Source organism: Apostichopus japonicus, chromosome 11 (assembly GCF_037975245.1).
Source record: "Apostichopus japonicus isolate 1M-3 chromosome 11, ASM3797524v1, whole genome shotgun sequence".
Taxonomy (NCBI): domain Eukaryota; kingdom Metazoa; phylum Echinodermata; class Holothuroidea; order Aspidochirotida; family Stichopodidae; genus Apostichopus; species Apostichopus japonicus.
Window position 1 is genome coordinate 21052929 of NC_092571.1, and position 11122 is coordinate 21064050.

General features: G+C 38.7%; 1 protein-coding gene across 1 annotated transcript; it reads left to right on the forward strand.

Annotated features, from left to right (window-relative positions):
- The first annotated feature begins 2597 nt into the window (after positions 1–2597).
- On the forward strand, positions 2598–9849 carry LOC139976077 (sulfotransferase 1B1-like). Its single transcript, XM_071984513.1, has 7 exons — positions 2598–2754; positions 3345–3488; positions 4725–4837; positions 5407–5647; positions 6124–6218; positions 6384–6576; positions 7331–9849. Exons 1-7 carry the CDS (start codon positions 2736–2738, stop codon positions 7438–7440), a joined length of 915 nt encoding a protein of 304 aa, XP_071840614.1. The 5' UTR covers positions 2598–2735; the 3' UTR covers positions 7441–9849.
- Positions 9850–11122: the final 1273 nt, after the last annotated feature.

Below are 11122 nucleotides of genomic sequence, written 5' to 3' on the forward strand. Positions count from 1 at the left end.
CAAGTTACCTCGCAAGTCCCCATTTATACACCTGGGTAAAGAGGCAATGGAGATAAAGCGCCTTGCACAAGGACACAACGCAAAGATCTGGCCAGGGCTCGAACCTGTAATCCTTAGATCTCAAGTCCACTGCCTTAACCACTTGACCACAACGCCCTCGCATGAACGACACATTCTGTCGATGTGATGTTTCAGTAGGTGGTTGGCAAACTCCGCATGCGACGACTTCTTTCCAGCTTCACCATCTCCAGATGGAGTTTCAAATTATTTCTTTTGTTGTACCCAAGAAGGAAAAGAATCTAAAAAGGTATACACTCTTGTGCCCTCACATTTGGCCCGATCGAGACTATAGGCACGTTTTGCTGGAGGATTACCACTCGGAGGTCTTCCTCTTGGTCGTTTAGGAGGAGGTGCACCCGCTCCAACACTCTCCAGTCTCCATAGCTATAACGGACAGTGTAGCCTGTCAGAAAAATTATACTATGCGAGAGTGGATAGATACAGGTCTAGTGGTGCTGAGATGGTACACACAGCGTATACACTACAGCGTGTACAATATCCTACGCACACCGTCTATATAAAACTTTTCGGCAACGGTTTTCCGAGCTTGGTAGTCCAATAACCGCGCATGGGCAGTGAATTAATCAGGCGCGTATCCAGGATTTTCTAACCCGGGGGGCGCGAATTACTATCTAAGCGGAGCGCCACCATCGGTTGGCGCGGAGCGTACAAGAAAATTTCTGGTTTTGATACCCCCCAGATCACCGGAAATGGCACTTCTCGGGCTTGAAAATGAGCAACCAGATGTACACTTTTGCCTGAGAACCAAGTATTTCTCGTGAATAAAATCACTTGAAAACATAACCCATAATGTTGCACAAAATTCAATCTATAGACAACCAATATAGAAAAACCTCCTTGAACCCCTAACAGACAGGTCACAATTGAACGAGTAGAGGAAAGTATGATGAAGAATGTTGGTGAGGAAATTTTGGAAAATTCCGACACAGTTAATTTATTGGTGTAGAAATATTGCAACCTCTTATAATGGCTTTTACAAAACTTGGTTGAAGGAACAGAAAAGTAGGAGATATTTCCGATATCAGGTATATCGAAACCGAACACTTCACTCATAGGCGTAGGTCACGTAGGAGGCGGGGGCTGCAGCCCCCCAATTGTTTTCCCATTTTTTTCGGGCACCTACTGAAAGAAAAATAAATAGCAATGAATAGCTTAAAATGATCTCCTTGGTAATTGAAATAAAGTTGTAAGCTTGGCCGACATTACTACTGTAAAAGAGAGTTTTGACATAAATGGATCTGTATGCTTTTTCTCCATCTACATAAGACATTTGGTTGTTTACATTAGCATCCGGCGGTATACTGTGCAACTTTGACGGACCGTGCGGTACACGATGCCATACAATGTAATGACCGATCTTGCCTATATGATATTGGCATCGACATGTTGAATGCGCGAAAAATATTGGCTTTTTTTTCGGGCAAGTCATTACAGCCCCCAAATCCAATCTGGCTCCTACGCCTTTGACTACACACATTGACAGTTTTTGAGGCTGTTCATCGTGGAACATGCATTTCAATGCTCATTGATATGATGTTATATCTGCTCTTTGCTTTACAAATTCGAACAGGCGTGTAGCGAGTAATTGCCAAGGGAGGGCGAAGCCTGTAGGCAAACTATCTAAGCGAAGCGCCACCATGAGTTGGCGCGAAGCGTACAAGAAAAATTTTGGCCGAAAATGCCTCCCAGATCGCTGGAAATGACACTTCCCAGGCCTTGTAAGTTGCATCTAAGCATTGTCTATTTTGAAATTACTAGCGATGTCATAAAGAAAATTTTCTCGGGGGGGGGGGGCGGTCGCCCCCTTCCCGAAATGCGTTATGTTCCCCGACGACTCGGTCGAGTTCAAGTACATTAGTGAGAGAGGAAAAACGGAAACGTCAAAAATGGAGTTGTCGGGGTAAGGGGTAGGGTGAGGCGCACACCCCCTCCGTAATCCTTGATCTGTCACTGGCTACCCTGTGTATATAATAGGGATCTTTCTCTTCCCGAGGTCTTGGCTATCTTCTACTCCCTCCTTTTCTCCTTTTTCTCTATTTTTTCTTTTTCTATTCCCTTCCTTCCTCTCCTCCTTTTCTTTTTTCCCCTCCTTTTCCCTTTTTTCTTCTCTTTTTTTTTCTCTCCTCTTTTCCTTACCCGGGGGGCGCGCGCCCCCAACGCCCCCCCTGGATACGCACCTGTTAATTGTACACTTCCCACCAAATATCACGATATCTGTCTTTTATTAAGTTTAATGTAAATATTTTAAAAGTGTACATGATGAATTATTTGCGAAATATCATGGCTGGTGCACTTTGCTAAGAGTAAACAATGTTTAACTTGTCTCGATAACTGTATCAAACTGCCAAAGTTTGGTCCTCCTTCTTATTTCATACATTGACTTATTTATTTGTTTATTGATAAATATTTGGTAGGCTTAAACATAGACACCAAATATTAATACAATGAAAGGGGCAAAGTACAGTTAATGTCTAACGGGTGTATAAATATTGGTAACTTGGAGATCATATAAAACGTGACTGAATACAACTGATAGTGTTATGTATGTTAACCGCATAGTAAGTATAGTGCTGCAATTACGTACATTCCTATATAGTCAGTACCATATCTAGGCTATATGTTACGGCTCTCAACCTGTCAAAAACAAAAGCAAAATGTCTGAGCCTGACACGGGTAAGTTTTCTACTCTTATTTTCTTTATAGCAGCATTACAATCGACGCCATGTGGGCATGGGCATACGAGGCGGGGGGGGGGGGGAGACTCGATTTACAAAAGAATCTCTTAATCTAATAGCGATGGGAAATTATTTTTGCTTCGAGTCGTGTTCAGAAGTTAATTTATCGATGTATCCATTCCCGCGAATCAAATCTATGCAGCACTATTTTTTGTGTGAACTTGACCTTAACTCGAACAACCTGCATGCGGGCTCTGGAATCTCATATCACATATAGAATAAGCAAAGCTCTTATAAAAAAGCCTTAAAAAATATCCTTACATGATCAGATGCAACTATCAGACCAGCTGCATTACAATCATAACTATATATGAGATGTGAAATAGCGATGCCTTTGAAAATCAGCTAATCCCTTCCCTCTGTAAACCCAATTCATCCACGTCCCACCCTTATCAAAACTACCAATCCCCCTCCCCCCACACCCCCCGCCCCAAACAAGAAACCTTCTCGACAAAATTGCTTACACGGAATAACAACTACTGTTATTTCTTTATTTCTTTTTTTCTATTTAATTATCTATTTTTGTAGGAATAATTGACTCGGCGAAGCCCATGTTACGGGTCGAAGATAATAGTGTTTTACCGTTGTTTGCTGCAAAAGAATACATGAAGGACATTTACGACCTAAAGATTCGAGATACAGATGTTACAATTGTTACCTGGCCAAAGTCAGGTAAGTCTCATGACCAGGTCCAAGAACCTATATCCAAACTAGAAGCTGTTGACATCATTCATGGTGGTGTCGGGTTAAAAGAATTTTCTGGTGCTTGAAATTGATAGCTTAGCAAAATTGCAATACATGTTCTACAATTTTCCAACTATATCAGGATCCAACGATAAAGCAACAAGAAAATAAGAATTTATAATGGCCTACACGGTAAGTAACGCTGTTGAAGAACATTGCCCTGATGATATCACAGACCACCTGTGAGCGACGAAACAGTTCACTTGAGGGAGGGGGACCCATGGCCCGGGGCCAATGATTAGATGGGGCCAATAAAGCGAGCGAAGCCAGCGTTTACAAGCGCAAAGAGTAGCCATTCGCTAAGTACTAGTGCAATAACGTTCGGTTACTGTAGATTCTAGAACCTGTCACCTTTGAACGCAATGTGCTGAGTGAAACGTTTTATTGTAAGGTTGGGCCAATAACGCTCCAGGGCCCATGGCTCTCCTCTTAACCCACAGACGTTAAGTCGCTACCACCTATACGGTGAACCACTTTCTTAAAGTAATTGAGGACAGAGCCAGCCAGAGGAACATTCCCTTATTCCCCTTAGTTTTATGACTATTATAATTAACTATGTATATTCTTCAAACCATATTTCTTTCAGTTAACAACAACTTGATGTAACAAATTGCATATAGACAAGTTGACTTGGGAAATAGCTTACTTAACGGTTGTGGGGGCCCGTGAGACCACAGAGAGGGGTTGATCCAGTATTTTATAAAGAAAGGGTGTAGCCCTGGAGTCTTTGAAGCAGACTCTCGTGTATGGGTGTCGGTTAGGAGGGAGGGAGGGAGGGAGGGAGGGAGGGAGGGAGGGAAGAGGGGAGACTTCTCACAGAAAAGAAAGAAATTATAGGCATATTCAGAGATAAAGTTGGACTACAATTAGGTCTACATGCAGGGTAGTGCTAATAACTATTTTTTTTATTATTGTGTGACTAAGAAAGGGGTGGACCGTAAACCCTCTACCCCCACCCACTAAGAACATAATAAGAGATGGTAGTTCTGGTACCAACACTGGTCCAATTCAACTTCTCATCGTAAATATTTCATCATGCTCATTGTTCCTAAACATTTCTAGATCCAGTGATTATGCTAGTAAATTACTGACATAACTGAGTCGACTACGATTTTAAGCGGTAGATCATGGTTTATTTTTTACATTTATGCCGTTTTCTTTCAGGTACAACATGGTCGCAGTACATCATAAGTCAAATCGTTCACGGTCAAGAACATGTGAAAGAGAAAATGCTTTTTTTGGAACACTTTTTTCTCGAGCTTCCTCAAAAATTTAATGTAAGGCATACATTATGGTTTTACTATCAATTACATTTTGTATTGAAAAGCTGAATTTAAGGAATATTAAAATGACTTTCTGTTTATTTATTTCTTGTTTGAAAATTGTAGTTACCATCGAAGAGAAGACTAGACCTCCACGCCCCCCCCCCCCCCCCCCCATCCAAGTTAATATCTTCAAGCTTTCGAATATACGGTAATAATTAAGGCCCTGTTAATACCCTCTCTGTATGGATGAATTTACGATGTAAAAAAAAAAAAACTCTAGACACATACGAAGATTGACGTGCAGACCACGTTTGGGGCAACGCTACTTGGTAACGTCTTTGCAACGTTACTGTGTACTAGGTTGTGAGAACGTATTAATTGACGTTGCTATAACGTTGTTAAGGTTCTAAGTTATCTTTAAAAACGTCGATAATGAGCCTACTATTTGCTTCTGTAACAACATATTTAAGATTCTGCCTTTGTGTGTGTGTTTGTGTTGTTTTTTAAATATGCTGTTTCACAGTCTAAACATTGAAATTTAATTCGTCTGTGTCTGTATTTATTATATTTTCGACATGTAGGATTTAAGCTCAGATGGCTGCTACAAGTTAGCTGAAGAAGCTCCTTCACCACGATTCTTGAAATCTCATTTTCTACTGCGATTTTTGCCTCATGAAATATTCGAAAAGCGAACCAAAGTCATCTACGTAGCAAGAAACCCTAAAGATGCAATCGTGTCCTATTACAACTTCTGCTTAGCAAATCAAATGTTGCCAACTTACGGATGGAATGAGTTTATCGAACAATTCACTGCGGGTTTACGTAAGTTATAATATCACTGATAACGCTGTAAACTAACATATTCACTTAACGGTATACATATGATTAGCACTGCGTTAGACAACGCTGATGTACTATATAGCTCGAGAGAACATAAACTGGGGAACGTTTACAAATTGGTTGAGAATGTCACGACTATAGTTCTGTTCAATATCCTATCATATATTCAATATTCCCATCCCAATATATATATATATATATATATATATATATATATATATATACATATATATATATATATATACATATATATATATATACATATATATATATATATATACATATATATATATATATATACATATATATATATATATATATATATATATATATATATATATATATATATATATATATATATATATAAGCTCTGGACATACACTCAGCGTGTGTTTTTGTGTATTTGAATTAAATCCACGGACTAATTTTTTAATTTCGTGATTGATTGATTTTTTAAGTTCCTTATGGTGACTGGTTCGAGCACGTCCTTCAATTTTGGGAGAAAAAAGATGAACCGAACGTCCTTTTTATCAAATATGAAGATATGAAAAAGGTGAGCAGTTACTGCAATATAACATTTGTTTTCCCAATTGGTTCTAAATCTCCTTGTTTCCTTTAAGCTTGAAGTTGGATTTCTTAATTGCTTTAATGGATTGACTATTTTCATTATTTCCTCTCGCTCTGGCCGCTTCCCTCTCTCTCTTTTTTTCTTGCTCAGGATTTGAAGAAAGTCGTAACCAAAATGGCTGTGTTTTTAGATAAGACATTGACAGACGATGAGATTAATGAAATCTGCAGGAACTCTACTTTTGCAAATATGGCAGCAAATCCAAAAGCTAATCCTGATGTATTAGGCGAGAAGGTAGATTGGAAGAAGAAAGAAGGAAGTCACATTAAATTTATGAGGAAAGGTTCGTATTCTCCTTATTGTTTGGCAGAATAGGTGCTATGGTCTAAATGGATCTAGGCAGGATAGCATTAGAGGTCAAGGGTACAGCCATCATGTTTGTACAGGGTGGATAAGATGTTGTGTGGTCCAGGGGAGGGGCTAAATGGGAGGGGTTAAATGGGAGGTGTTTCCCCCGTGAAGAAATGTAGTGAAATGGAGGTTGGTATAGATGCAAAATGGTGCTATTTTTGCAACATTTGAACAATGTTGAAGAATTTTCGACTATTTAGGTTGTACTGAATAAGAAAAAAGCCTGTACCAGTACACGATATTTGCAATACTCTGTAAGAGGCACTGAATCCTGTGTTCTGTGCGTGCAATCCTTGGTCTTCTGAAGGTCTTCCGTAATATAAACAAGCTCCAAGCACTGGGTATACGTAAGCTTCCAATCTATTTAGAGGAACGTTTTGCCTAGCCCCCCCCCCTCACCCGCCCCTTTAACATGTTGAAATATAGTATAATTGTGACCAATTTATCATTTATTCCTCCTGATGTTTAATAAGTTACGGTACCTTTTCTGTTAAACAATTAAGGAATGCTTTTTGACAAATTCGTTCATAACACTAACATATATTGGGTGAGTTTCTGCTTATTTTGTCAGTTCTTTGTTTGCTCCGATCATGCGCACATATGAGATCATGAAACTGTAAACTTAAAGACAATTATGAACCCACAGATGAACTAGTTTAATCTTTTCCTATTCGTTTGTCATTAAGGTGTCGTCGGCGATTGGAAGAATTGGTTTACCGTAGCTCAAAGTGAAATGATTGATGAAATTTACAAGAAGAAAATGAAAGGATCTGGACTGGAATTTTCCTTCGAGTAGTCCAAAGTTTTGACGTCAGTTTCTCTCCAGCCTATTATTTATATCAGGCTCATTCCAAGTGGAATAATTAAAACCTTCAAAAATCAAATCATATTAGTCTAGTTATCTGTTAAATTCAATAAAAAAAACTACAAAGTCTTCAGCTGATAAAAAAAGGTGGTCTAGTGATTCAGAAGGGGAGGTAACATAGCGATGCGGCAAATTATCATAACAGACCAGAAGTTCAGTAAATGAAAATGATAATTTTAATAAAAACAGTTAAAATAAATACATATATTCACACATTTGTATTAATAGATATAAATATATATTGATGTGGGTCATTCCATATCAAATCACCAAATTTTGGAGTATGTTGTAGTTCGACGTCTTTGATAAATCCCCAAATTTATTGTATGATTGGAACACTATGAAATAAGCATATTCTGAAAATTTCAGTTGCATTGCTTCACAAATGGTCGATTTATCACTTTGAAATTCCGCAATTTGTCGCCACCGTAGCATTTTGGCATTTTCTTGACTTTTGAGGTCTCATTTCTCAGCCATTAAACATCCTACTACCTTTCTGTAACAGACGCCTATAGAGTCTATCCCATAGAACAGGAAAATAAAAAATTACGCTACAAAAATATTGTCTTTTGGAGTTAGGTCAACTTAAAAGTGTCAAAATATTCGATTTTTGTACTTTTCACTAAAATTGCTTCAGGGTACTTGATTCTTTCAGAGGTTATTATGTCTAGTACAAACAATACAAAATAATGATTACAATGCTTTCCTATAATATATTTGCAAGTTGTGCAACTCTAAAGTTGCTATTTCATGCTGCAATTCAGCATGAGGTAGGGGTTTTGATGCCAATTTTATTACCAAAGTAACCATGTTAGAGCTGCAATGGTTTATACTTTAATTATAAGTATAAAGTTCTTACATCAGAACAAATTTCATGGGTCTAGCTTTTCTCAATAATAATTTATGAAGTTGTTAAGTTGCTCCGATGTACAAAAGTGGTCGTCTTTGACAGCCATTAACTCGAAACGCGTCATGTTGAAAAAATATGATTATTTTTTCTGGCAGAGATATAGTACCACCCTGTTTGTGCAAACAGTTTCAGGAGGGTGTTTTGCCTTATTTTGAAATGAAAAATCCTCAAAGTTTGGGATTTTTACAAAAAAACGTTTTTACCTGTTTTGATGTTCCACGTGTTTTGAGCCTGGGTATTGTACTTCAAGGTCATGCAAGTCAATACTGTGCAGTTTTTAATTTCATATAAACAAATACTATTTGCAATGTACTTGTCTGCTTGTGGTTTAATTCATTTAATTAAAAGACTTTACTATATTATGCTGTGATGGATACATATTCTATACTGTTTTACTATAGTGTATAAACATCCATATTTACGTGATACAAATAAAACCTAGGCTATGCTGTCATATAAAATGTGTGACATTTGAAACGAGAACCTCACAGAGTGCAGACTGTAGACTGATTGAATTAATTTAACGTAAAGTACTTGTGGAGTACAGGAAAGCGTCACGTCGTGTTGCTGTTGTTGCACGTATTCTTCTAAATCAGCCGATTCACATGCTAGTATACAATACTATTACAAAAATTAGTGGTTATCATTATATCATCATTGCACCATTTAATACTATATTGCAACAATATAATTGTGGATGTTTTATATAATATTTTTATGATACAATGATGATATGATACAATGATGGTATGAAACTATGTGAAACGGGTGTCTCCATGATATACAGAGTAAGTCACACTGTTTGGATTCATGTTAATAAATGTTAAGAACTCCGTGAAAAAAAAGACAAAAAAAGAAGTTCAGTAAATGAATAACCCAGATTTAGTGATATGTTCCTATGTTCTCACTAAACTATGCATAGATGATATCTGTGAATGTTGTCAGTAATACCTTAATTGTGTGAGTGTATTCACCTGATATCGGTATAGGTGCATATGTCATTGATAACTTCACAATGATTGATAGTGATATTGCATGACATTGCAAATTTCGCGTTTGACTCTGGTCATGCCTTTGATAAATCCTGAATGCGTTATTGGCGTCTAGTACTTATACGTGTTTCCAATGAATCCCAGATTTAATTGCTCCATTGTACTTACAGTACAAAAGAACTTTGTTGATACCTGTGAGGTTAGCAAGATCGATGCTCTATATTTAAATAGCTGACTTTACAATAGAGTGGGAAGTCGGTGGCATGCATCTATGATCTTCACTTTAAGAATTTAAGTTGTGTATAGATGCTGCCCAGATGCTACATGGAAAAGTTTAAACTGTTTTATGCGCAAATTTATGACTTTTTCGAAAAGTCAAAACATCGACATTTTGTGAATATTTCGATAAAAATAAATATTTAAGAAGTGGAAAATGGATCAATATACTCATTGGTCATCTTTTCATGTCTTCTTGCTATTATTCCGGGAGCCTCAGTGGCGTAAGCAGTGGGGGTGTGGGGGGGGGGGGGGGGGGCGGGAGCCTTCAGTCCGATGTCTCGAAGCTACATGTAAGGGGGGAATTCCCACGTCTCGTCGCACTTTTATTCCTTCAAGCCCAAACAGGCTCGAGTGAGCATTTTTGCGTGTAGATTGCGTCAATAAGGGACGACTAAGACTCTGATTTCGGCGATTATTTGTAAATATGTTTAATGAATTGTAAATAGATAGACCAGGGTACCATTTTCAAGGTCAATAAATAGCTAATATAGGGGAGGGCGTTGTGGTCAAGTGGTTAAGGCAGTGGACTTGTGATCTAAGGATTACAGGTTCGAGCCCTGGCCAGATCATTGCGTTGTGTCCTTGGGCAAGGCGCTTTACCTCCATAGCCTATCTTCACCTAGGTGTATAAATGGGGACCTGCGAGGTGACTTGTAAATATAGTTGCGTGCGCCGGTTTGTGGCTGCACCCTATGGGAAGTCCCCCGGGGGACACGTGGTTGTGGTGCACTATGGTTTTCCCCAGGAGAGATTGATTGAATTGTGCACACTTTGGTGTGTTGGTGTGACAAGTTACCAATGACCAGGTGTTAAGTTGTAAAGTCATGTGAGGAGGCATAAGCCTCATACAAGACTGTAAACCTTCAACTTTTTAATACCGATCGGCTATAGGTAACTGCAGTGATTACGTCATCTATTCCTCGTGTGGGAGCTATCTAGTCGCCATGAGCACGCATTTTACATGTAGATGCACGGTCTCGAAGCAACGTGTTAGGGGTAAATTACCCCGTCGCGTCTCACTTTTATGCCTTCAAGCCCAGACAGGCTCGAGTGAGCATTATTACGTTTAGATTGCGTCAATAAGGGACGACTTAGACGCTAATTTCGGCGATAATTTTTTAATATGTATAATGAATCGTAAATAGATACACTACCGATAGTTATTAACGATAGGCTGGAGGCCAACGTGTCGAAGCTATTAGGCTGAGCCACCATGTTAGCTGATGTACAAACGGCCTGTTGGTTAAGGGGTATGGTGAACGTTTTCGGTGCTAGAGGTCCCGGGTTCGATTCCCGTCGTCACACTTTTTTTCCTTTTCTTGTTTTTCTCGCATTATAAAATATCACGACACTCACACACGTTTAGACACCACTTAAAAATGGAATGGGCTCACCCCCCCCCCACGCTCCTACCTCCAAACAAAGCATGTTT

Coding starts and splice junctions, on each gene's coding strand:
- LOC139976077 (XM_071984513.1), top strand. Junction 4,838..5,406: donor AGCTTCCTCAAAAATTTAAT/GTAAGGCATACA, acceptor TTCGACATGTAG/GATTTAAGCTCAGATGGCTG. Junction 6,577..7,330: donor CATTAAATTTATGAGGAAAG/GTTCGTATTCTC, acceptor TTTGTCATTAAG/GTGTCGTCGGCGATTGGAAG.